At 48.8% G+C, this 27,847-nt stretch overlaps 1 protein-coding gene across 1 annotated transcript in view; it reads left to right on the top strand.

The window, feature by feature from the left end:
- The first annotated feature begins 549 nt into the window (after positions 1-549).
- LOC124469350 (neuron navigator 3-like) overlaps positions 550-27,847 on the top strand; it is a 135,322-nt gene continuing 108,024 nt past the window's right edge. Inside the window, 1 exon segment of the mRNA XM_047022581.1 lies at positions 550-1,163. Within this exon segment, the coding sequence (XP_046878537.1) occupies positions 915-1,163 (249 nt within the window). The 5' untranslated portion in view covers positions 550-914.

Below are 27,847 nucleotides of genomic sequence, written 5' to 3'. Positions count from 1 at the left end.
AGCTTCAGAGCAGGGACTGTGTCCCCAATAGAAAAATGGAAAAAAAAGCTTTTCCAACAGCTGTTTGTTTTGGCAGTCACACACAACCGCCACCCCCTTTTACTTTTTTTATTACTCTCCAAACTGTCTTTTTTTCCTTTCCATTTTTACTATTTCTTTCATCAAAGAGGAGGGCAGCCCCAGTCCCAGATGTAGGCAGGGAGAGAAGGAGAGAGAGAGAGACAGTTTCTATTTCTAGTGATCAGTGCAGGGCTAGAGGAGAGGCTGTTTTGACAGTTGGAGCGAGACAGAGCAACGTGCTGCTGTGGAATGCACCTCAGACAGAGGAAGAGAGAGAGCGAGAGGGACACACACACACACTTAGCCAGGTTTCTGTAATCACAGCTCTCCGAGTGGCGGTTACCTTCCAGAGTTCACGCCCCTGAGAACTGTTTTGGTTTGGTAGTGTGGCTCTGACAGAGCGGGGGAAGGAGGGAGAGCGAGAGAGAGCGAGCGAGCGAGCGAGAGAGAGAGGAAGAGAGGAGGGAGGAGTGGTGACGGTGGGAGGAGAAGAAGGAGGAGGGACAGCGATTGGCGGAGAAGCCTTCCCAGTTTCTGTGAGTCCGTCATGTAGACTACAGAATGACTGCGGCAGCTCTCCCTCGCAGGACTTCTCCCTGAGAGACAGCCCCTATCTCCTCTCCTTTCTTTTTACCCTCCTTCTTCTCCTCCTCTCGTTTCCCCTGCCAGACGTCAGGAGAGGACGCGCCGGGCTCCAGCTCCTCTCTCCCTCTCTCTCTCTCTCTCTCTGTTTCGTGTGGGGAACTGAAAGAAAGGAGTCCTCTCGCAGCTGTGTTTTTGATCAACCCCCCCCCGTTCCTCCTGTCAGTTTGGAACTGTCTCACCACCCACCTCCTATCTGACTGGGACGTAACATGCCGGTGGTAGGGGTAGCCTCCAAGCTCAGACAACCCTCGGGGGGCTCCAAGCCCGTCCACACCGCTCTCCCCATCCCTAACCCGGGCAGAGGCACTGCCACGCAGGGCTACATGTCTAGGACCCAGGAGCTGAGGGGCTCCGAGCCTCCAGCGATGTCCTGTCAACTGTCACTCAAGTCTGAGTACCAGGACAGGAGAAGCCTCCAGCCAAGGAGCAAGGAGACAGAGGAGAGTAAGATCTGCAAGGTCAGTGTGAACATGGTCCGGCTGTCCCCACCAGGGTGGCTCTCTCGCTGTCCAGATGAGCTGCTTTGCTGTGTGTGTGTGCGTGTGTGTGTGTGGATGCATCAGTGATTCACTGTGTGTGTGTGTGTGTCTGCTCTGCCGTTGCTAGATACACTAACAGGATCTACAGGTGGCTGGACTGGCTGTCCCAACTTCTGACCTCTTAGACAGAGGTAGCCTTGTTGGGTTCAGCTTTGACTGCTCTCTCTGTCTCTCTCTCTCCCTCTCTCTCTCCCTCTTTTCCCTCTCTCCCCCTCTCTCTCCCTCTCTCTGTCCCTGTCTCTGTCCCTCTTTCTCCCTGTCCCCCTCTCTTTCCATCTCTCTCTTTTTCCACTTCTCTTTCCTTCTCTGTCGTGCCCTTCCCCTCTTCCCCTCTCTATCCCTTTCTCTTTTCACACACTCCTCCCCCTCACGCCCTCCCTCTCCCTCTCTGTGTTGATATAGATGAGTTCTTCAGAATTCTAGAAGTCGGTGTGCTGTCGGCAGTGGGCAGGTGCTCTCAGACGTGGATGTCAGAGCGCTGGCACAGTTTGTGTTTGTTCATGTACTGCAGAGGAGAGGAAGCAAAGAATGAATACTCTGTCGCAGGCAAATTCATGCGTTTTAGGCGGCGTTGTGTCAGACAGCACTTAGCCGACTCAGGTCTTAGTCGACCGTGTGTGTGCGTGTGTGTGTGTGTATGAAGTGGGGACCTTTCACAGTGTCAGTGCATGTGAGCCTGCATGTGTGTATGTCAGTGTGTGTGTGTTTGTTTGTGTGTGTGTTTGTTGCTGACATTCAAATGTGAGCCTCATGGTTTTCTATTACATTTCTTATCTACTGAGTGAACCGTGCCGGGGTGTTCTATGGGGACAGGAAATCAATGCATATCAATGGCTGCTACCTGAGTGAGGAGGACTGGAGCTGAATGCAAACCCTCTGCATCCCCTATGATCTTCCACACACACACACACACACACACACACACACACACACACACACACACACACACACACACACACACACACACACACACACACACACACACACACACACACATGCACATTTCTGAGGAGCTTAAGAGGGAAGCAAAGTGTCCTGTTCAGCAGCAGGTTAATGATAAAACACACTTCCCCCGCAGGCACTGTGCCCTTAGACACAGACACGCAGGGGGAGTTCAGAGGCTGCCGCCCCCCTCATCTCCCCCAGTCCACCTCTGCCCCCCCTGCCCCCCCTCACCCCCCCCCCCCCCCCCCCTAGCCCACCTCTGCCCCTGTCTCCCCCTGCGCTTTTAAGTTCTCACATATTTCCGGCAGGTTACAAGAAAAGCAGCCCCCGTGTCACGTTAGCTTCCCAGGCCTCAATAAGAAAGGAGTCAGAGACTCTTCCGGAAGCCTCGGCAGGGCACGGAGGACGCAGGCGGGAAAAGGGTGGGCTGCTAAACAGGAAAGCCTGTGTTGTGTTTTGACAGTTCTGGGACTGCACGAGGGGAACTATTTGGCGGGAGAGAGGTTTGAAAAATCCTCTGGTTTCCTCCACAGAGAGAAAAAAAAACACTCCGCCTTTTTTCTCCACGCTGACGCCGGTCCAATTTCCAAACGGCAAAACATTCTGAAACACTCCCCCGAATAAGACGGAATTTGGCCCAGACTGCGTTGTGTATGGGAAAGTGCTTAGGGTGTTCTGTGTGTGTCAGTCTGTTGGTGAGATTTTGCCGAAGCCTTTTTAATACGGATAGGGTAGGAGAAGCAGCTTCAGAAGCTGGATGGAGATCCACTCATTTATCTAAACGCTGCTCAGCTCGCGAGGTGTGTGTGGACTGATGGTGTCTAAAAGTTCAGTTTAAGTACAGAGGTGAACCTTAAAGGCATGGTTTTCTATATCGTAATTGGTAGTTCTGTATGGAGATTGGGAGGGAGCTTTCCGGCAACATTGACCATGCCTTTACCTGTCAGCCTCTCTACCTGCCCCAGCCTCTCCCTGCCCCTGCCTCTATCTGCCCCAGCCTCTCTCCTAGCCCAGCCTCTACCTCCCCCAGCCTCTACCTGCCCTGGCCTGTCCGTATGGGAGGAATAATGGTGGGTAAGAGGGTAGGGAGGTTACAGGCCTAATGAGTCTGTCTGATGGTGATCTGCCCCAGCAGCCAGGAGACCAGATCTGTGCTCTGAGTAGGGAGGTGGGGGGGGGGCTTGGCTGTCATTGGTTCTTCTTCTGAGTGACAGGGCCTGTTCTGTGTGGGCTGGTTGGAGGAAGCATCACAGACAAGGTGTGGGTACGTGTGCGCTTGCCTTTCTGCATGTATGCGTTGGTGTGTGTGTGTTTGTGTGCATAGGTGCGTGTGCGTGCTTGTTTAACGTGTGTGTGTTCCATCCATACAGCACCCGCCTGTGTGGACTTGTTTGGTCCTGGTGAAAGAAGAGGTCTGTATGTGTCTGTGTGTGTGTGTGTTTAGTGTGTGTGTGTTTAGTGTGTAGAGAGGAACCTTCTCCTGTTGTTTCTCACTAAGCCAGAAGCTCTTCTGACTTACCCTCTACTGGCACCAGCACAGGCTGCTGCTGTGCATGCAACGGACTGAGGCTCTGTCCACATGAGACGCAATCTGACAACAAAGACAAGATCTCCCCTGACAGGTTCTACCATTGTACGTTGAGACACCTGTTAAGCCAAGATGGAACATTAGGAATAACTGATCAGCCTGTTTGAGAATAGAGAATAGAAAAACAACTCTCTCTATGAACCATCTTCAATAAACGTGTTCAGTCTCTTCAGTTTGTCCACTGTCAGAGAAAGCTGGATGCCTTTGCCAAGCACTTCTGTCAGATCCGTTTGATGAAAGCAGCGAGACTGCGATATCTGCAGAACAGCCATAAACAGTGAGGTGTGAAAGCAGTCCCTCATAGGAGTGTGTTTGGGTGTGTGTGAGTGTTTTTGAATGTGTGTATGGGCATATGTGTGTGCCTGTATGGGTCTGTGTGTGTGTATGTGCTTATCTGCATGTCGTGCGTGCGTGTGTGTGTCAGGGTGCATGATCCTGTGTTCTGTCCTGTGAACTCAACATCCATGTATGTGTCATCACCAGAGGGGCTCCTTCCTCAGAGGGTCTTGCACAACCACCTGCATTCTTCTGGGACGCCTCAGTTAATCCATCCACAACTACAGCTGTCGGGAGGCTTTCCTGCCCCCAGAGATCCCCTCTCCTCTCTTTCTCTCTTTCGCCCTACCTCCCATTCTGTCTGTCTCTCTGCCTCTCTTTTTCTCCCTCGGCTCTCTTTCTCGTCTTTTATCTGTCAATCTCACACTCTCTCTTTCTCTCTTCCTCTTCTCTTTCTCTTCCAGTTTATAATCTCTCTCTTTTTCTCTCTCTCTCTCTCTCTTTTTCTCTCTCTCTCTCTCTCTCTCTCTCTCTCTCTCTCTCTCTCTCTCTCTCTCTCTCTCTCTCTCTCTCTCTCTTCCTCTCTTTCTCTGACAACTGTGCCAGTCATTGACTCTGGTGCAGTAGGATGAAGAGGTACAGTACTTGAGGTGACAGGAGGGTCATAATGAGGTGTCACCACCCAGAGCTGACAGAGACAGATCTGATGGCAGGTCTAGATATATCTAAGGGCCCTGGTCTTGGCAGATGACCAACAATCAGAGGTGTGGGAAAAGCTCTCTCAACCATGTGACTGCGGATCGGTTCACACCTTTTATGAACATGTACTTCAACACCTTCCTTTGACCTTGTTAACTTTGTCAGAGGAAAATTGGAAGTTCAAAGCGAATTAAATCATTGTACTTCTCTACCTTTAGTGTGTGTACACTTAAGTCAACAGAATTTGGTTTGATATCCTTTCAGAGCTGTTAGAATAGTTCAAGTTTGACTGAGACTGTACTGCAGCATCACTAAAATCGAGCTCCATACATTAGAAGTTTAAAATAGTCAGAGACATTCCAGGTCTGTGTGTTTTAGATATACAAACCTCCCCATATCAGGTGATTGAGTAAACAAGGCCTGTTGCCATGCTGCCTTGTGTTGGCAGCTGCTATTTTAGTGGGCCACTTGTGGGTTTGTGTATCAATGTCCGTTGAGGTGTGGAGCTCTGCCCATGGGACGTCACCATCTCTTGCTACACCATCCTGTTGACCTGCCCTCTCACTTCCTGTTGTTCCCTTGAGCGTTCCGTGTCGCCTAACGTCAGGAGAAGCTAGGAGTTTGATAAATTGGTCCGATGTGTTTGCTGTGTGTGTGCGTTGCCAGGGAGAAGGGGTGGAGAGTGAGGTGAAATGCCGTAGGGGTCGATGTTGGGGCTTGCCGTTTGTGTGTGGGGAATGTAAACACATACAGCCACTTTCTTTTTACCTCAATCCCAGTGGCTCAAATAGGAGTAAATGGATGAGAGAGAGAGAGAGAGAGAGAGAGAGAGAGAGAGAGAGAGAGAGAGAGAGAGAGAGAGAGAGAGAGAGAGAGAGAGAGAGAGAGAGAGAGAGAGAGACAGGTATGGGGAAGATCGTGGGCTCTTTTCTTGCTATTCCAGGCAGCACTAGTGAGAGGTAGAATTGGAGGGAGGAGAGGAGAAGAGAAGTGCTCAGCCATGGGTGGTCCAGTAGACTAGGAGCTGGACTCCATATCTGGAAGAGAGGGATTCTCCCATGGGGAGGCTGTGGTGTGGACCCTTTGCCATGCAGCCTGGAGTCCTGCTCCAACACAGAGGCCACAAGTACATACAGTTTAGCTCATGCTGTCAGCTGTCAGTACGTTTCCCTGTATTCACACTCGCGCACACACACTTCCTCCAGTGTGTTTGCTTGGCACAGTAAGAAATCCACAACCAGTTTTTCTGCTAATGTTGACTGATGTAGAGATAGGAGGAGTGGAGGCCTTGGACACACTGACCCAAGTCTAGGGAGATCGAAATTCCTTCATCGTGGGTGTCTGATCTGGCTGTCTACCTGGCTGGCTGTCTGATTGGCCCGCTGCCTGTCGGTCTGTCTGTCTATTCTTCTCTCTTTAACTCTGTCTCCAACTCTCTCTCTCTGTTTACTTTCATCTCCCTCCCTCCTTCCACCCCTCCACTCTCTCCAAGTTCCTGGTCAGGTCTTTACTGGACACAGGGTACTCAGGGAGCCTAGCCACCGTCCGCGATATTTAAAGCTTGGAGGGAGAACACACAAGAGGGCCGCTGTTTACAGAGCAGCCTCGCCGGTTCAAAATAACCCCTCCTGGCTGTCGATCCCTCTCCAACTGCAGCTCCGCAGGAGCAGAGGAGTGGGAGGTCCACGGAACAGGGGTGAGGAGGAAGGAATATACGATGCGTCAATACACTGGTCAATTCTCTTGAGTGCAGAGGGGGAGTTTATCTTGAGACCCGTTTGAAGTCAGCGTGGGGACACAGCAGTCTTTGTGCCCGGACTTCAACGATTGGTGAGAGTTCACAACTCCCCCCTCAGTCAACAGACGACCTCCGGGCCTGTGAACAACCCCAAAGCTTACATGTTGGTGAACCAACCAGAGCAGACAGGTGTACAGTACAGAGAGGGTGTTGCACAACCTAACCTGTTTACTTCCTGCTCACTAACGGATGCAGGATGTAGCCCGGCTAGCTGCATTGGGATGGTGGTCGCCTTCTGTCGACCTGAGATCGCCCACAGCAGTGTGTTAGATGATGTGCCAAACTAGATAAAGGGGACAAGTATTCACGCGGGTTGGGTTTGACCTCCTGTCTTTAGACGTTCCCCCCCAGATCCCCTGGTGTGTCCTCACCACCTCAAAGCGGCGGAGGTGATTGGATGCAGGGCTCAGCCTGTGCTGTGGAGCCTGTGCTGGAGTGGTGTAGGCTCACTGCCTCGTGCATGAGAGGGCACACACACACACACATACACACATGCGCTTATAGCCGCAGACACTCGCATAGACAAACACCCAGATTACTCGAGGTCTTGCATGTGGCAGTATACACACACAAACACACACACACACCAGGCAGCAGACCAGGGCAGCAGACCAGGGCAGCAGATCCACACACAGTCCCCCTGGGCCTACTGCTAGTTCAAAGGTAAGGCTGTTGGAGGATGTTAGAGCAGCCAAGCTGTCCAGCACCACTTGTTTGTTGTAAAAGAACAAAAAAGACGGGGACCATTACTGTGGCACACTTCTACGGTAGACACACACACACACATGCATGCAGGTGTGCACAAAGCTCTTAGGTTTTTAAGGTACTTTGTCTTTCACAGCTGTTAAAAATCTTCTCCATTTGTCTCTCTTCAGTCGTCTTTCACCGAACCTTTCAGTCCAAGATGTTTTCATAAAGGGCACTTCTCTTCTCTTCCCTCTCCTTTTCCCTTTCTTGTTTCTCTTTCCTATTTTCTCTCTCTTCTTTAATCCTCCGTGTTCCCCATTTTCCGCTCCAGCTCCCGTCACTGTCCTGTCATGCTTTCTAATTCCCGGCATTCTTCTACTTATTCCATCATTCTCTTTCAGACCTCCCTTTCTCTCCGTTCCTCCTGGAATCTCTCCCTCCCCTCCCCTCATTTACTTGGATTTTCCTTCAACCTTTACCCTTTTCTTCTCTCTCTCTCTCTCTCTTCCCTCTCACTCTCCTCCCTTCACGTTTCTTCTCGTTCGACTCTCCCCCTCTCTCACCTTCTTTCCCTTGTCATTCTCTAGAGGTGATTTTATGAAACTGACAGAGAATCCACACCCACACAGACTCCTTGGCACCCTCTATCTGACTATCACTAATTACATATCTACCACACAGTAAGTAGAGTCAATACGTTTATTTGTATGGTACCTCTCGCAGATAAAAATCACAAAGTGCCTCACAACAAAATGCAATACAACATCACAAGTCATCCCCCTCCCTTTTTCCCGCCTCCCTTTCTCCTCCTCTCTTTCTCCACGCTTTCTCACGGCTTTGACTTGTGTCTGTGAAGGAACAGCTGTAAATTCCCTGCAAGCGTCTTCATTAGCAGTCAGCAGGACCCTTGGACAGCTAGTTCAGCTAACAGCGCCAACGTGGAAGAGAGATGAGAGGGTGCTGTGAGTCAGGATTCTCGTGTTTGAGTATATTTAGAGCCCCTGGGTGGCTCAGGTCTTACGTAGCAGAGAGCAGCTAGCAGCTCCTCAACAAGCAACACAATTAGGGGATTTCCTGTCTCTCTGGGCCCCTGGTAGAAGGTGTGTGGAGCTAGGGGCACTGGAGGAAAGTGGTTAGGGGTGGGCGCTCCTGAGCACAGTACACTGCAACACCTGGCAACACAGAAACCTGTGTGACACTGGCAGTATCAGTAGGGGAGCAATGCTAAAAGCAGGTCTAAAAGTGTGTGACTGTACAGGAGAGGTTTTGACAAGATGACGCTGTCATTCATTTAGCTCAAATCTAGAGACAACCAATGTCTGTCTGTGTGGAGAATAAAAACATTTAAAAAAAACATTTTCATTAACATGGGCTCAGTTGATGGAAGTACCCTCCCCTGTTAATGGCTTTCATAGATGGATTTAGCTGAAAGGCCACACACGTTTTGTATTCAGGGCATCGTGTTGTTATTTTGAGTCATCATCAGAACCCACACAGGCACCATGTACTCATTATTTTCCTTTACTTTCAATGTACTCATGTTGGTTTTCTCATTTCTGAATCATGTTTGTGCCGGGCTTGTGTAAAAACCCAATAAAATGTCAAATGGAAATCATTACTCATTCCCTGTATTCTACATATTGACTCCAGGGCCGTTCCTTGTAAAGTCAGTTTTTTTTCTTCGAAAGAATCGTCTCATTTGCTAAAATCATGAGGGTTTGGATGGAGCCCAGTCGTGTTGGGTCTAACCCCCCCTGGTCTGGTCCTCCCTGGGACTCTCCAGCCTCTAGCCTGTGTGTAAAGTGCATTGTGGGATTGTTTGATCTCAACATTCTCTATTGGTCACACTAAATGGAGTGTGAAAGTGCATGTTGCCCTGGGAGGGGAGCCTGCTTTTCTTATCCGGGGGGTTGACTGGCCATGCCTGTGTGTGTGATATGTGTGTGTGTTTGTCCATCCAAGCCAAGTTCACAGGCAGCGGCAACTGTCAGTGTTGGGGCAGCCGTGACAGATCAGATCTCTGGTTTCACAGCACCAGGGCTAATGGCTCTGACCCACTGGTGCTTAGTGGCATGGAGAATGGAAACCACTCTGAAAGGGCCTGTCCTCAGACAACATCCTCCTGCAGCCCTGTGCAGTTCTGATGTCCGGTCTGTTCTGGTCAAGTCTGGGTCACTGCTCTACCCATACAGCACCAGGATCCTGTGGCTCACCGGGATTGTCGGAGGATAGTGGACTTGGATCAGTGCACGTTCAGTTAGGACGTTTGCTCTCCTTAGAACTAGATTTCGATTTGTTTTTTGAATGAAGAAGCCTGTCGAAACAAGCCTGCTTTAGAGCACCTATACCCCTAGCCCCCCCCCTCGCAGGTAGGCTCTCTGTCTCCACCATGGTGCTAACACACACCTCCCTGTTCTACAAGCCATTTCCTCCTAGACACTGAGGCCTTAATCGCCCTGCCGTTATAGAGTGTTAAGTTTGCCCATAAAGTGTGTTAACTTTGCTATTAATGACTTCAACACGAAGAACGAGCCCTCAGCGTCGTTCCCAGGAGACGGCAGGAGAATTCAAATGTCCTCCTTCTCTTTTTCTCTCCTTCTCTCCTTCTCTCCTTCTCTCCTTCCTCTGCATGCTCCACCACGCTGGGCCCTACTGTCCGCTGCTTCTCTCCCGGGGTCAGTCTCCTGACACACTGCAACAGCTTTATTTACTGGCTGCTGCCGTTGTTTCTCCCACGTGAAAGCTCGTGTATTTTTTACTGCCCCGGACATCATGTGTCTTGTGAGACCGTTTTAGAGTCGTTTTTTTTCTCTTTCTTTCTTTCTTCGTCCATCTGATTTCTTTCCTTCGTCCAAAGCCCTGCCCCAGCTGTTGTGGGAAACAAGACGTGAGTTTGTTGAGTGGCGAGGGCCGTCGCTGCATGCGCTAACTCACGGGAAAAGAGCGCCGTGTGTGATGCTTTGTGCTCCAGCCGAGGAAGTCGTCCCTCTCCCTGCCCTGTCCGTCGGGATCGCTGCACCTTCAGCCTCGTATGGCTTGGTAAGGGTCTGTGCAATCGTGGAACTGCTCCTTCTCACACGGTAAGCTAGAGAGAAGGGGTGGAGGAGGCCCGTCTACTGGAAAGCTCGGCTCAGACTGACTTGTAGCTACCTTCATTAATGTGTATTCATTTCTGTGTATTCGTTCAGCACACCCTGTCATCCAAAGCTCTAACCACTGAGCTCTAGCCACTGCTTTCTAAAACCTGAAGACATGCTTGATGGGCAGCATTCTCAGCATTCTCAGCTCAGTGAAACAAGCAAACAAGTATTCTCTCAACCTGCAAATGATCTGGAAGGACTTGGCGGCCATCTTGGCCTTGAGTGCCTCACTATCTGTGTTATGACAGTGTGTGTGTGTATGTGTGTATGTGTGTGTGTGTGTGTGTGGGGGGGGGGGGGGGGGTGGGAGAGACAAGAGGCTCATTGTCTCACATCTTTACTTGTATGCCAGCACGTGCAAGGGCCTAGCATCTCCTCTGACCACACTCTGGTAAAGGCATGAAATATCCACCATTGAACATGCATTCCTGTGTCTCCTTCCTTGTATTGCTTCCTTGTTGTCAGCCAATACTATCCAGACTGAGAGATAAGAGACAAAAGGCTAGTGTGTGTTCGCTTTCGAGGCAAAAGGAGACACCTTTGAAACGCTCACAGGGTTTTCCACCGGGACTAGAAAAATCAAAGGATTGACAGTTGACTTTCAAACCCACCTCTCTTCCTGTGTTGGTATGAGAAGAAGCCGCAGAATAGGGAGCAAACCTGGTAGTGGGGGGGTGGGGGGGTGCAGTGCTTGAGGCCAGTGGGCTAACGGTGCCTGGCGCACCGCGCCTCTCTTCATCCAAAGAAGATGTGGATGGGAGATCTTAACGGCCGCTGGATTGAAAGCAGATGCAGGCACCTAATTCAGGTTTAAACCTAAATCCTGCTGCATCTGGCAACCTTCCCTCCCAGAATGAACAGCTGAGGGAGGAGAGGAGGAGGGATGAGAGGCGGCGGGCTGGGGGGGGCATTGGGAGGAGTCCAGGACAGAGGATGTCGGGGGCGGGAGAGAAGCTCTGTACAGTAACTGTCCCAGGACGCTGACCGAAGGAACTTAATATTGTCTCAGTGTAATCTGGAGTCAAGACATTTTAATTAACATACTAGAGGGCGGGAGAGAGAGTACACATGATTAAAACCACATTGTTTTGTGTGGGCATAAGTTATAGATTCTTTTCTTTCTTTTTTTCACTCCCCCCCCTCCTTCCCTTTTCAACCTTTGATCCTAGCCGTGCCCCTGCTTTTCATCCAGTGGGAAGTACACAGAAGCGAGAGAAGGTTCTGGAAGCGAGCCCTCTGGCTTTGTGGAAGCAGTGCTGTCGAACGTCGCCCCCTTCCTTCGTGTATGCAGGATAGGCACTGGCTGATATTCATTTCCGTGTGCTTGACAGGAGCCATTAGTCTTAGGGAGGAGGCTTGAGTTACGGTGCTGAGGGGATAGGGATCCTCCGGGCTCAGGCGCAGACTGGAAGGGAAGTAGATATACGTGTTACACAATAGTCTCCACCACAGGAGAGAGATGGAGGGGTGGATGGATGGGGGAGAAGGAGGGGGAGAGTGTGGGAAAGACAGAATGGCCAGTCCTTCTACATTAGCCTCTGATAGACAGATACAACTTAGTCATGTTTGATCCATATCTTATTTTGGTGGCAAAAAAGGAAAAGATTTATTTTCCCAGTGATGAAATGTTTATCCATTGACTGCTCCTAAAGTCGTTTTTAATAACGCCCATTGCTGGAATCAGTTAACGGTGAAAGCACCAGCATCACCCCCGGTTGTCAACATGCACAGTGTTGAAGTCAATGAGACGCATGCTCCTCCACTCATGCGTAAGAGCTTGACACTCTTCCTAACACTGTTTGGAGGGAACTGTCAGCTTCTTTATGTGAAGCTGTTTGTATAAACCAGCAGAAGAAACTCAACACTGTGTACTGAGCCTCTCCAGTCAGGGACAGAACGCACTCTTGGAGACGACAAACGGGTCTCGGCCCAGTCCAGAGGGGTCAGCTCGTTTGCTGACGAAGCTGTAAAACAGGATGTTTGGGTTCAGTCCCCCATCGAGGCAGCGCTACAGATGTGTCGAAAGAGCAGGGGGTCTGACTAAATCTGCTCCCACAGGGACGGCTCACGAGCTCACCAGTTCTCGGAGCCGTGGAAAGGTGGGAGAGCTGAAGTTGAAGACTGTGATATCAAATGACGACTGCTTATCCAGATACTGAACAACTGAGAAAGCGGAGGTGTGTGTGTGTGTGTTTATCTCTGAGGATTTGAAGCTTTCATTTCATTCCTGGCTTGTGACTTCCACAGTTTCACATTTCTTTCAGTCCCAGGTGAGGTGATTGCTGGTGTCTTACTATGTCTATGAGAAGAACAGAGGTTGGAGTCACTCTGCTTTTTTAGCGAGCTGGTCTTCACACAGGTGTTTTAACATAAACAGCAGAAATAGGTTTACACCCAGCACTAAGGTCTGTTACCTTGTATAAAAAACCCTGAATGGTACTGGAGTACAATTTAGTACACTAGCTTTTACATGTGCGTGTGTGTGCTTGTGTTTGTGTTAGTGAATCCTAAATATACTTGTGTGTAAGGTTGCCTCAAGCCTGTGTATGTGTGTTCACACGTGGGTGTGCGAGCTTGTTTTCCCCAGCTCTGTACTCTCTAAAGTAGCGCTTGGCTCTGCATTGCAAGGTTGTTACATTTAATAGCCTAGTTGTTTACTCTTTTATTCACCCCCATTTTGGGATGGTTCCTGTTTCCCTCTTGGCGAGCATCAGGTAGTTTTTACGGCGTGGCATGCCCAACACCGTCCTGCTAGCCGGTTTTAACGACCAGGCGTTGAAACCGCCCCGGTTTTTACAATGGTAAGAGGGTTACACAACGCAGCCCGGGGAATGTTGGCCCAGCGTTGCATCGGCGTTCAGGTACTCTGTAAACTCAACAGGTTGCTCGGAGTGTGTGAACTCGTTGACTCATTGGTTGAGGATACCGCCGCTGCGAGGCTCATTGGATGTTGCAGTCTACGGAACAGGCCGTCATTCTTCCACGCGGTCCTCGAAGAGCACCAAAGACCTGCTCTAGCATGGAATTTATTTATTTATAGGTTGATTAAAGATGCGCTGTGTTTGCGAGGTGCTTGACTTTTCACAAAAATCTTGTCATCTCCCTGATCGGCTCAGGAATTGCTTTCACCAACACTGAGTTTAGTCTGGACATGATTCGGATATTTTAATGGGGGGGAAAAGTGATCAGTCAGGGTGGAGTGCTGCTGTGCGCTGAGGGAGGTTGTTGGCTGGTACCACAACCTGCAGCTGAAACCTGCTCTCAACCAGGTACCCTCTCCTATCCTTCGCTGGGGAAGGACACCTTCGATGAAACCGTTTTTCCGACGAATCTGTCAGGCATTCCGTCAGTCCAAAGGACTTTCTTTTCCCCCACAGCCAGAGCCAGCCCAAGGCTAAGACGTTAATGTGAGCTGAAAGAGCAAGTCCTCTTACTTAGTGGCAATGTCTGTCTGTCCTGATTTTTTGCCAATGTACTAGTCTTGAGTGTTGGTCATCAGTGGGCACAGGCATGTTTGGCTTGGAAAGAGCACCTAGCTTTGAGGGTTTGTGTTTCACGTAGTGTGGTGGACCATATTACGCAGGAGGGTTAATCATCTAGGTATCTAATACAGGCATTACATCTGTGGTCTTTTCAACGAGGCCTCTGGTGGCTGCTTTAACAGCAATAGCTCTCTGTAAGGTTAGGAGGGGCTATAATTTAGTCAAATGTGTTTAAATATTTGAACACATTTTTGTTGACAGTCACTGACGTGAGGAGTTATGCCAGCTTAATGTCTGGTTGGCACATGCTGCCAAGTCCAGTGGTGTATTTGCCATGGCTGACGTTAGTAGCTAGTCCTTCTTTGTTCATTGAAAGAGTATGACCAAAAGAAGCTAATTACAGTACTTAATGGAAACATGTGTTTTGGGTATCGATATCCGCTCTGCGCTCAGATTATCCATGTCTTCTCTTCAGTAATAATAAATACAGCCATTTTCCCACTGAAGCACATAGAACAGTCTTTATTTGATGCCTTTGGCTAGCAGTCAAAACTCTCCCACAAACTTTGAACCTCCATGCTGTACTCACAGCATATGTAAGATTGTAAGACGAAATGAACTACCTCTACACTCTCTCACACTACCGAACACACACACGCATGCTCACACACACATGCTCAGACTCTCTGTATCTCACTCTAAGGCCACCACTAAGACTGAAACAGACTTCTGGCATTCCTGAACAAATCTGTCTCGTCACTATCTCAGATTTTGCGGGAGGTCCAGGTCTGCTTGTGAGGCACCTGGTGAAAAGCGAGGGTCTCAAGGTCTTTGAGTGTCCCCTACTTGCCTCCACGGGTCTTGGCAACAAACAAAAAAATCACACACTCCTCCAAAGGAGGTCCCAAACTACCAAATCTCTAAGCTACATCACCCTCTCAGTGCCTATTCACAACGGAAACTCACATTTTCCAGAGCCAAAGTTTTTCCGATGAATTCCGAGTTTTGAAAGATGCTTCCGTGAGCCGTTTGAGAGATGTTGATCCATGGCTCACACACACAGGTTACGAAACAAACGTCTGGAACCTCTAACTCTCAGAGCAGTAAAACTCAAGGGTGGTCTCCTGAGCTGCCCGAACACTAACAGTCCAGAATTAGAGAATCTGATTTGTTGACAGTTGGGTCAACTGCTGCGTCCCCCCTCCTTGAATCCCACATATAAACAGTGCAGATGTTATCTTAGACCAGCCTCTACCTTCTGACCTTTACACCCGCGTGTGTCTCTCATCAAAGTGTCGGGTCAAAGTGGGATGTACAAATAACACATACCACAAACCCTCACTGACTTCTCATCTCTCTCTTTCTTCTCTCTTCCCTCTTTCTCTCTCTCTCTCTCCTCTCTCTCTCTCTCTCTCTCTCTCTCTCTCTCTCTCTCTCTCTCTCTCTCTCTCTCTGTCTCTCTCTCTCGCTCGCTCCTCTCTCTCTCTCTCGCTCGCTCTCTCTCTCTCTCTCTCTCCGCTCTCTCTCTCTCTCTCTCTCTCTCTCTCTCTCTCTCTCTCTCTCTCTCTCTCTCTCTCTCTCTCTCTCTCCTCTCTCTCCCTCTCTCTCTCTCTCTCTCTCTCTCTCTCTCTCTCTCTCTCTCTCTCTCTCTCTCTCTCTCTCTCTCTCTCTCTCTCTCTCTCTGTCTCTCTCAATCTCTCTCTCTGTCTCTCTCAATCTCTCTCACGCGCTCTCTCAAAGTCTCTCACAGTTTACACAGTCTTTCTTTCCCCTACTTTCTCACACAAACACGCGACACTCACGTCTCAACATGGGCCGTGCGAGTCTCCGTAAACACACACGCGGGGCATGTGAGCAGTGGAGGGGGGGGGTAGCCGTGGTTACAGCAGACCTGGGTCCACATGCAGGCCAGGCAGGCAGCAGCAGATGTTGAGACAGAGTTCATGTCCTTACCCTCATCACTCAGGGCTAAGCAAACCTGGTTACCCCACTGAGAGCAGGCTGCTAGTGGACCTGATGTTGGGGTCATGCTGCCTGTCACCAAGGTCAAAAATCAGAGGGGGGTGTGTAGTTAGAAACCGACAAAGTTGAGAAAAGGGTTTATTCAAAAAATGCGGTTTATTGGTTTGTGCGGTACCTCTGGAAAAGGCCATGTTGATTTAATTTCTTCTAGTGGAGACATGTCATTCCAATATATTTCAAAACCGCTCTTTGTCTTTTATATAATCACGCATATTTTCCTTGCATTGGGGCAGATACTTGGACTCTCTCCGACAGAATCTATCTAAGCTGTGAATACACCTTTCTTCTTTCTCTCTCCTCTCTCTCTCACACCATCTCTGCTAGTCCCTGGACCCCCTGTGGCTGCCACTTAGTCCTTGTGTGTGAGCCAGTGCGCCTGGGGCTCGGGACAGCTATTTACTCAGCTGCGCCTGGCCAGGAGCACGTCAGGTGAAGGCCTTAGCTCACGGCCACCACAGCGGGGATTCTCCTCCGTGCTCGGAATGTGAAAGGAGGGCCCCGACTGGGCCGTCTCACTGGTCAACCGGCTGCAGCCTCTGTCGCCGCTCTCAAAGAAAACATCATCCTCACTAACTGTCTCTTTCTCACTATCTCTCTCTTTCTCTCTCTCTCTTTCTCTCTTTCTCTCTCTCCTCTCTCTCTCTCTCTCTCTCTCTCTCCTCTCTCTCTCTCTCTCTCTCTCCTCTCTCTCTCTCTCTCTCTCTGTCTCTCTCTGTCTCTCTCTCTCTCTCTCTCTCTCCTCTCTCTCTTTCTCCTCTCTCTCTCTCTCCTCTCTCTCTCTCTCTCCTCTCCTCTCTCTCTCTCTCTCTCTCTCTCTCTCTCTCTCTCTTTGTCACTCCACTCTTTATTTATCTGTCTCTGTCTTTCTCTCCCCAGAGTTGCTGCAGTGCTGTCTTTTGGCTAGCTTGCATGCTAATGCTAACTGCTCCTGTTGGGAGTTGTAGTTTTCAATGCCTCTTTGGCAATGTGACAGGTTTGTATCTGGTGTTGGCTTCAGCATGGAGTGAAACATTCAGAAGGCCGTTGTAGGGACAAGGAAGGTCAGTGTCTGGCTCGTTTGAGGAACTGAAGGAGACAACAGAGGCCGTGCACTCAAGGATCCAGCGAAACCTGAGATTTGTTGGGCTTGGCAGAGCATCCTCTCTCTGTCCGCACCGACACGCGGTGTTTGGATCGGCCCTGCGCTTACAGACCTGTAAATAACAATTGCGCTGCAGTCCCCGGTCTGGGTCTGGCTAATGGGGAGGCTGTCAAGCTGGTTATCGCTGACAGAGTCAGGATCGTCTGGATGATAGATGCTCAGGGGGGAGGGTTTGGAGTCCAGGACAGCAACTCTCTGACCTCCGTTTGGTAGCATGTCTCAGATCCCTGCAGCCTGACTCCTAACAGTGCTCAAGTCCAAGCATGTCATTATTAGGCTGGATGGAACACAGACCAAAACAGCACATGACCCATGTTGAATTTGGTTCTGGATGAGGTCGTATTTGGATTAGTGGTCATGATTTAGAATGGACCGTAATTAAGGTTTGGCAGGGAGGTTTGCGGACACTTTCACATCCGGGATGATGATAATTAACTCTTAACCTTGAACCTTTGAGTGTTCCGCACCCACATCTGTCGTTTATTGTTGTACTCGTGTTAAGTCAAGGACTGAATGTCTCCTGTTCATTCATTGTATTCTTTATTGGGTAAAATGACATTCATTAACTTTGGAACCTTCCAAGTAGAAAATCTCTCACTGGATCGATCCACTCTCCAAGCCCTTCAGACTGGCCTTTTATTAAGAACCGAGGCATGAAGTAGTTACTCTCCTCCAACGGGAGGGAGATGGAGAAATGCACGCAACAGCGACTCTTTGGCTCTGCCGAGTAAAGCAAAAGTTGCAAAAGCTGAGTTTGAGGTTCATTAGCAGTCTTCATCCGATTGACCGTGGTGTGACAGGGAGTTTTGTCAAACCGCGCTGTGCTCTATTGTTTTTCTTAATTGAAGCCCTGATCATTTAAACGATGCCCGCATTAAACTGGTTTAATTAGGAGTGAGGCGAAACATAATAATGATCTTTGCGCCCGACTGCTCTGTCTCCAAGATGACATTATATTCGCCAGAAAGCAAAGCTCTGCTTGTCTGAGAGCGTTCCTTCTGCCAGGATGACCATGGTAACCAACTGTCCCCTCACAAACGACTCTCAATAAAGTCAAAACACGATTTTCCCTCTCGACAACACTGACGTACGGTGGTTGAGCTCTCACATCTGGTTTAATAAACCCAGCGCACAATACAGGAGTCATTTCCTCTTTGTTTTAGTGTTCGAGATTTCCTTTGGATTACTTCCACAGCGCATCATTAGTCTTTCTTAGCCCTCATCCATGTCTTCTTCTTTCCCTGCTCTTCTGACCACCTCCATTGTTTTGCCATTGGGACTCCATGAATGCATTATTTGCATAGTGATGCAACATATCCAAGTACAAATGTGCTTTAGGAAACATATTTCTGGATGCTTTTGCTGCTGCTAGCTGTTTGATGAATGCCATATATATGGGGTGCATAAACGATACTGTTGACTTTGTTTGTGTGAAATCAATCAGACCCAGCTTCTGGGCAGACCTATTGGCCCCTCTGCATTTATGCGGATGTGCCTATCAGCATGTGTTTACACACAGTGTCATTTCGTTACATATACAGTGCCCTCCAAAAGTATTGGAACAGTGAGGCGAATTCCTTTATTTTTGCTGTAGACTGAAAACATTTGGGCTTGACATCAAATAATGAACGTGAGACCAGAGATCAACGTTTCAGCTTTTATTTCCAGGTATTTACATCAGGATCTGATGCACAACTAAGAAAATATCACATTTTGTTTGAATCCACCCATTTGTCATGTGATCAAAAGTATTGGAACAGATATACTTAAAACATATTTAAGTGAATAAGACTTAATATTTAGTTGCAAATCCTTTGCTTTCAATAACTGCAGCAAGTCTGTGACCCATTGACGTCACCAAACTTTTGCATTCTTCCTTTTTGATGCTTTCCCAGGCTTTCACTGCAGCCTCTTTCAGTTGTTGTTTGTTTTGTGGGGTTCCTCCCTTCAGTCTCCTCTTAAGCAGGTAAAATGCATGCTCTATAGGGTTTAAGTCTGGAGATTGACTTGGCCAGTCTAATACCTTCCATTTCTTGCCCCTGATGAACTCCTTTGTTGTTTTGGCAGTGTGTTTTGGGTCGTTATCTTGCTGCATGATGAAGGCTCTGCCAATCAGTTTGGTTGCATCTTTCCTTAAATTGGCAGACAAAATGTTTCTGTAGACTTCCGAGTTCATTTTGCTGCTGCCATCATGTGTTACATCCTCAATGAAGATTAATGAGCCCGTCCCAGAAGAAGCCATGCAAGCCCAAGCCATGACATTACCTCCACCGTGTTTCACAGATGAGCTTGTGTGTTTGGGATCATGAGCAGTTCCTTTCTTTCTCCAAACTTTAGCCTTTCCATCACTTTGGTAAAAGTTAATCTTTGTCTCATCAGTCCATAAAACTTTGTCCCAGAATTTTTGAGGTTCATCTCTGTACTTTTTGGCAAATTCCAGCCTGGCCTTCCTATTCTTCTTGCTAATGAGTGGTTTGCATCTTCTGGTGTAGCCCTTGTGCTTTTGTTCATGAAGTCTTCTGCAAACAGTAGATAGTGATACCTTCACTCCTGCCATCTGGAGGTTGTTGCTGACCTCACTAACAGTTGTTTTAGGGTCTTTCTTTACAGCTCTCACAATGATCATCAACTGCTGATGTTTTCCTTGGTCTACCTGTTCGACGTCTGTTACTTAGTACACCAGTAGTTTTCTTCTTCTTCAGGACATTCCAAATGGTTGTACTGGCTATGGCCAATGTTTCTGCAATGGCTCTGATTGATTTTCCATCTTCTCTAAGACTCACAATTGCTTGTTTTTCACCCAAAGACAGCGCTCTGGTTTTCATGTTGTTTTCACCTCTGAATACAGTCTGCATAGACAAAACCTATCTTACCCAATCTGAACCTGAGTGTAGACATTCAGTGGTATTTATTGATTGAATAATGTATGTAATAGGACACACCTGGGCAACAAAACACACCTGTCAGTCACATGAGCCAATACTTTTGCTCACGTGACAAATGGGTGGGTTCGAACAAAAAGGTGATATTTTCTAATTTGTGCATCAGATCCTGATGTAAATACCTGGAAATAAAAGCTGAAACGTTGATCTCTGGTTTCACATTCATCGTTTGATGTCAAGCCCAAATGTTTTCAGTCTACAGCAAAAATAAAGGAATTGGCCTCACTGTTCCAATACTTTTGGAGGGCACTGTATGTCTGCACTGTTGTGTGTGTGTGTGTGTACAGTATTTGTCCACCTTGATGTTTGTCTGTGTGTGTGACAGGAGAGTTACTTCAGGCCCCCCCCCCCTCTGATAGCGGCTGTCCTTTGAAGTTTCGAGCCCAAGGCCAGACACAGTGGGACGGACAGGAAAGTGGCCCGCGATGACAGCGCTCCTCCGCCCTTCATGTCCTCCCCACCCCCGACATCTGCCCGGCCCCAGACGAGGCTCAGCATGAGCCCACGGGTTAGCGCTGCACCCCTGCTTCCTATTCAGGTTCAATTCCTCTGATTCGATTGGCTCATGGCTGGCTGACACCTCACTCAGGGGACCTGCTGTAGGGGGAAGGAGCTGAGTTTAGTCCGTGTTTCGTGCAAGAGTGGGACGTATCGGGTTTCATTGCTTGCTAATAAATTAGGTGCTTATGTTCTGGGGCAGGCTCAAATTGGCATTGGTTATAAGTGAAGTAATAACATATGCCAGTTAAAAGGGGCGGTAAAGTAGCTTCGACCTTTTGCGGCTTTAGAATTTTGCTGTTTCACTTTAAAGACTACAAAATACTACACAGGTAGTTTGTATTGAAACTTAACCAGCTACTATTTGATGTTTATGTCCACTTCTCTGATTCTCTGAGTGTGTTTCGTGGATTGGCTTCCTTTCCTGGCGCTGTTACAGCACTACACCTATAGAATCAAGCTCCTGCACTTTTGCTGGCAGAGCTGCTGTTTATTACATTACATTACATTTATTCATTTAGCAGACGCTTTTATCCAAAGCGACTTCCAAGAGAGAGCTTCACAAAGTGCATAGGTCACTGATAATAACAACAAGATAGCCCCACAGCATTGCGGGTAGTCAAAAACAAGAAGTACATATTGTGAACAACCAAAAAATAGTGCTGAAGGGAAGAAACCATAAGAGCATGTAGTTAAACAAGTTAAAAATTACACAACATTAATCATTAATAATTAATGTTTATGGGACACCTTGATGCTACAGTCATGTACAGTTATCTGGGATTGTAGATTCAAGATTGTGTGTTTTTCTGTTCCTGAATGAAAGATTTGCCTGCACTGTTAGATAAAATAGCAGACAGGCCTTCACCCTCAATAGAAATGATGCCACTTGCAGTTATCTGTTCAGGGTGTGTGTGTGTGTGTGTGTGTGTGTGTGTGTGTGTGTGTGTGCGCCATTGTTTACTGTTTCTCTAAGTTTGCTTGCACAACGTGCTACACACGGGTACTTGCCATTGTTGATCTTTCCATCAGATTGTCTCTGTTCTCTGAAGTCTCCGCCAGTACAGGGGCTGGATTCCTTCGAGCCACCTGCACACACTTATCCTGGAACAATACACCCCATCCATGTGTGTCACTGTAGCCCCTCTCCTCCACTCACACACACCCACACACCCATGCTACCACTGATCTGAACGCCCTGTGTTTGAAGTCAGCCCCTGATCCTGAATCAGACTAACACTGGGAGAAGTGGGATCTATCTGGTGAGCGGTGCAGATAGCGTGGAAGCAGATAGGGAGATGAGCTCCCGGAGGGATGAGATAATACAATAACCATAAACCCTCCATCCGGTCCTGCCGCCAGGGTGCCTGCACTGGGTGCCTGCACTGGGTGCCTGCACTGGGGGCCTGCACTGGGTGCCTGCACTGGGGGCCTGCACTGGGTGCCTGCACTGGGGGCCTGCACTGGGTGCCTGCACTGGGGGCCTGCACTGGGTGCCTGCACTGGGTGCCTGCACTGGGGGCCTGCACTGGGTGCCTGCACTGGGTGCCTGCACTGGGGGCCTGCACTGGGTGCCTGCGCTGGGTCGGAGCACCACGGCACCTGTTTGGACCCGCTCCAGGTCCTGCTGTCCTGCCCAGGTGCCTTTTCATGTTGTTTATGGGCTCCAACGCGCCAGACAGACCCGTGTGGTTCTGGGGTTGTGAGTGGTCGCTAAGCCTTCTCTGCACCTGGCGGTTTTCGAATGGGACGGCTGATTGGGAATAAAAACCAGCTGTCAGAATCTACTGTGACTGTCATCATTTTCGGTTGTTACAGACATGTTAACTTTGAAAATTCTACTGCCATAACAAATTAGCATTTGTTTGTTTGGACTCAAGCTGCTTGCAGGTCCCCTGTGATAACAATGACCAAATCATCATCAAAAAACATCTGTACAAAATTACAACAAAAATTGTGGAAAATGTTAATAACTTTCAAAATACATAATCTGCTGGTGGTGATCTGAGAACTACAAATCAAAACTCAGAAAAGCCATCATTTCCCACAACCCCTCGTGGCTATACTGTGGTTGTGGTGTCCTGATGGCAGCCCTGTTGTGTTGTCCTACCACAGCACTCTTAGCTGGGGTCAGGGGAGAGCCATGAGGCCCACTCTCCTCTCAGTGTGAGTTCCCAGCGTGCTATAATGTCCCAGCATGCCTAGGGCCATGTTCTCACCAGGCATGCCAAGATGTGGACGGTGAGGAGAAGGAGGGGGTGGAAGAAGTTTCTGGAAATTAGCAGCGGGGGACACGCTGGGTCATGTGAAAGGAAAGGCCAAGTTGATGGAGGATTGACCAAGATTGGGGTTAAGTCGAGTTGGAGAAAGAGTCTTTCAGCAGCATATCTCAGTCCTCCTGGGTTTAGACGGACATGACATGGACACGGATCCAGGAGTTTCCTAACTCTTGACAGTGTGGTTATGTTCTGGTCAACTGACAGTCCAGTGGGACCGGACTGGGCCTGAGCTGGAGAAGGGTTGTCTCACCAGCAAGCTTAGCTCAAGGACTGCTTCAGCAGGAGAGAAAGAGCTGGGCTGCAGTCGTCCTCCCCGGCGTCTCAAGGTCTTTGGCACTCTGATGCTGCCAAATTGGAGATGACCACTGTGGAGACAGGGAAGCTTTTGTTCCAAAGTTTGGATTTGGAGAGAGACAGATAAAGAAGGAGGAAAAGGAAGCATAGCCGAAAGAGCAAACAAGAAAGAACACGAGAAACCGATAGAGAGATGGAAAGCAAGATGCGATAAAGTGGGGCTTATTGAGAATCAAAATGCAAAGGCCTTTTTTAATTAACGTTGGTTCCAGCGATATGTAAGCCAACCAAGAAAAAGCTGTTCTGTGAAGTCGGTTAACATTCGTGTATGTATGGCTGTTGGGGTGTGTGTGCAGTGTGTGTGTGCACATCTGATCTCATTTCCTCCGGGTTAAAAGGAGAGTCTGGGATGTGCGGTGCTGTCTCACCCCAGGAAGAGTGCCTTATCTGGCGGATATTGAGTGTGTGGATGCTCCTCGGGTCGTTAGACAAGAACGCCATGCGAAGACGTTAGACGTTATCGGCACCCACAGGAAGCCGCCTCCCCCCCCCGCACCTCCCCTGTTACCGTGGTGACAGGCCTTACTAATCCACTGACACACTGAGCAGATCAGTATCTACCCGGCTCTGTATTCAATTAGCAGGGACTGGCTGTAACGAGATAACCTCCTATATTAAGGCCTAATGAAGCGATAATGGCTCGAGCCCCGGGGGATTTGTGTAGGTCCGTTTAAGAGTCAAGGTGACTGATAGAAGAGATAAAATGGATACAATATGAATGCCTAGGAATGGGGGTAGGGGTTAGTTTTAGTGCTAGGGATATGATGGTTTGCTTGACAGCCCATGCATAATGAAAACGAACTGAACTCCCCAGTTAAAGAGAACAAGTGTGTTGGCCATTGCTCTTGACATGAGAGGAATTCTGCTCTATCTCAGTCGTGTTTCATCTGCGTGGTAAAGAACAACATTCTGCTGTTGCTTTTGGCTCGCAACGTCTTTTGACAATTACACCCGAGCTTCATTCGTCTTGCAACGCTGTCTAATGCTGTTTACCCCTCGTGAGATCTTGTTTGTTCACCTCCCTGATTGTCTTCTCCTGCTCGCAAGCTGACAGGCTCACGCTCTTTCCCCCGTCTCCCCCGAGAGACTGATCTTCTCGTCACAAACACAGATACCAGCTGGAGAAGCAGAACTCGGCTATAAAATGTATTGCTGGAGTTTTTTTTTCTTTCTTTCCACAAGCTAGCAAGCAACACATGTTCTGAATATTTCAAGGCAATCTTAATATACACGTACAGTACACATACAGTAGAACCTTCAGCTGGCTTTTCCACAGACACCTCCATGGGTTGGTGTTTCAAGGGGGCTTTGAAGTTTCTCCGGCAAAATTCTTGTGTTTAAGGGGACCTCTGCAGACGACGGTGGTCCCAAACCAGTCTGCAGGTTGGCAGGGGGTCCCTGTGCTGTTTGTATATCTTGCAGAGGGTGAAATAAATAAGCCACGCTCCCTCCAGACACCCCCTACCCAACAGCCTCCTTGTACACAGCAAAAATTTACAGGCTTGTCAGAGGGTGATCTGGGGGGTCATAGGAACCTTCTAGAACCTGTCCATTCCCCTACCTCCCCCCACACCCATACACCCACACCCTCCTCCTCCATGTCCAGGTGGGGACCTTCACTTAAATCATGCATGAGGTTGAGATTGATGGCGACCGTGGTGGAGGAGACCACCTCCCACTACCACCCACTCTCCTGTCAGGGCCCGGAATCTACAGTGGGTGGAGGAGAGATGAAGATTCATCCCCGTACTCCCTCGTTTCAGTCCCTCTCTCTCTCTCTCTCTCTCTCTCTCTCTCTCTCTCTCTCTCTGTCTCTCTCTCTCTCTCTCTCTCTCTCTCTCTCTCTCCCTTTTTTCTCTCTCCAATGTGCTGTTGATAAAGCTAGGTTGATGACTAAGGCTGCAGGGACTGTGTGTATGTCCTTCCCTGCAGCCCTACCATCACTTGAGTGTTTCTCCTACTGCATTGTGGGAGTGCTTTCTTTTCATGCTTGACGTCTCAAGGTAAGACTGAATGTCTTTTGTCTGTCCGCATTTTTGTTTTAAGTCGAGGACCTACAATTTGGAAGTGCATTATCGCTCATTATTTCCACATAGGTCAAAGGTCGTAGGTTAAGTCTTCAGGAATGCCTGCTGCTCTTCCTCAAAGCTACCAGAGTGAGTTCAACCCCTCAGGAACGGACACCCAGCTCCCGTAGAGTGGGTTGATGGTCAACTCACCGAGGAGAACAGACCAGAATGTGTTTGCTGTGATGGGTGGGGGTGGGGGGGGTGGAGGGCGTCAGAGATAAGGATGTTATTTACAGGAAGGGGTGGGGGGGGGGGGGGGGGGGCGGTGTTGTCCAAGGCTACATACCGGTTCTGTTTGCTGAGGGCGATAGATATTCAGTCAACTCGTGCAGGGTCACCACTGGTGTGGGAACAAACGTCTCTTGGAGAGCACTGGGGTCGTTTTAGAGGTTTAAGCCAGACTTCGAGAGATGCTGAAGATTTAGACATGTGTGAGGTAAGTCGGCGACCTGTTTCGGTTGCAGTACCGCCTTATAGCGGTGACGTTGTGTGGGCTACGTGTGAGATACCGTATGCTGTAGCTAGTGATGTTTTAGTGGTGAGCATGTTTAAGTTATGTCTCGTCCTGTCAGGCAACGTGTTCATGTTTAATGGCTTGTCAATATTAGATCGGTGGACTCCCTCCAGGCTGGGAGGTATGTGTTTTGAATGGCTGTGTTGGTCGCCCGCTCTCGTGCGTAGCTCCATGTATGGGGAAAGAGAGAGATGGAGGATCTGGTGCTTTTCCCAGCAATGACACCTTGTGTTCCTGCTGACTAACAGAGGGGAGCTCAGTTCAGGCATTACTGGTGCATGCCGGTGGGAGACACAGTGCAAGACCTGCATGTGGGCTCGACAAAAGAACTTACTGACCCTGACACAAAGTGACAGGTCCACAGGAGAGTGATAGATTACGTTTTTGACAGGGATAGAGAGAGAGGGGGAAAGGGAATTTGCAGAGGGTGTTCGGGGTAGACAACAATACTCCAGGTGTTGCTCAACCGAAGCCCCCCCCCCCCACTACCAGACCATGCTGTGTCTCAGGTTACCCTTCAGGAGAAGCCCTCTGGCCCCCCAGAGAGCAAGGGAGGGGGGGCGGGGGGGGTGGACTCCAGTTGCTCCTATTGGCTCCAGTCATTTCATCGTAGCTAATATCTCAGAGTCCTCTGGGATTTCTCATGGCTTGGCTGGTCTGTCTCTTCGCTCCTATCGTCCTATCTCTGTTTTCTTTATTCTCTCTCTCTCTATCTCTCTCTCTCTTTCTCTCTCTCTCTCTCACTTTCTCTTTCTCTGTCTCTCTCTCTCTCAGTTTTTCTGTCTTACTGTCTTTATTTCTCTCTCCCTCTGTCTCTCCCACTAGCTCTCTCTTTTCCTCTCTCTTTCCCTCTTTCCTCGGAAAATCCTCCTTCCCCCGTATTAAAGGGGTTGAGATGGTACGATGAGGTTTGCGGTGACAGGGGGCATTCCCCCACGGCAGCAAAATATCACTTTCTCCCCATTGGGGAAGAATTACTGACATGCACCGCAGAAACCAAGCAGGCCAGGCTCCAGTTTCAGTGGGCCCTGGATTTAAAACCTTTATTCGAGGCGACTGTATCATTTACAAAGCATTCCCTGGGATTGCATTTTTATCGGTCAAAATGACTCATGCGTTTTGGGCCGTCGAGGGACTTTTAAGAGAAAAGGAGGACCAGTGTCAGTGGAGGTTGTTTGATGATCCCGTCCTTGCTTCAACAGAGAGAGCATTTGACTGAGAAACCTTCTTACGGGCTTTACAGCACGGAATGTTTTGGGGTTGGGAGATAATTAGTGGTTGCTCTCTCGAAAAATCATCATGGTCTCGAAATATATTGCATAGCCCCATCAAAGCAGCTCCAATTTAGCCCTGATGAATGATTTTCGGGCGGCCAAAATACATATGTTTAAAACCCTTCCAGTGAAGAGATTGTACCGACCTCAGAAAATGATGGATGGCAGAGAAAAGAGACAGAAATTAAGAGAAAGAGAGACTGAGGGATAAGAGAGAGAGAGAGAGAGAAAGAGAGAGAGAGAGAGAGAGAGAGAGACAGAGGGATGTGCTTGTGGAGGGTCAGACAGAGAGCAGAAAGAAGTTATGAAATCATGAGTGAAAGATATAGTCCTTCCATACAGTATACTGTACCTTCTCTGATGTACTTGATATTTTCCTTTCAACAGACAGACTTGGCCACTATTGCACTCATTCACCCCACCTCCTACTCTCAACAGTCTTTCCCCTGCGAGGAGTGATAGCATCTGTCCTTCCCAAGGGCAGCCATGTCGATACTGTGAGCAGCTACTGTACTGCCGGTATAGTTACCGGTACTGCCCCTTCCCTCATCCAGCTTGTCGACTGCATGAAGCCGTTCCCTTAGAATCAGAAGTGACCAGCGCACATGTCATGGATATTAGGATTAAGTGCTGTGCGGTGACTAGCTAGTTGGCTAGATGGCTGTAAACCTTAGCCCTGGTCTCTCTGCCTCTCCTTCTGTGACTCTCTGTTGCTCTCTGTTTCTGTCTCTCTCTCTCTTTCAGTTTTTTTTTACTGTGATTCTCTTTGTCTCTCTCTTTCTCTGTGACTGTAACCCTAAGACCTGGTTTCTCTCTTTCTCTCCCTTTCTCTGACTCTCTCTATCTCTCTCTGTGTTTTTCACCTCTAGTCTGCCACCCACCCACCCATGCTCAC

This window comes from Hypomesus transpacificus, chromosome 7 (assembly GCF_021917145.1).
Source record: "Hypomesus transpacificus isolate Combined female chromosome 7, fHypTra1, whole genome shotgun sequence".
Lineage (NCBI taxonomy): Eukaryota > Metazoa > Chordata > Actinopteri > Osmeriformes > Osmeridae > Hypomesus > Hypomesus transpacificus.
The sequence above is the reverse complement of the archived record's forward strand: the minus strand, read 5'-3'. Positions and strand labels throughout refer to the sequence as shown.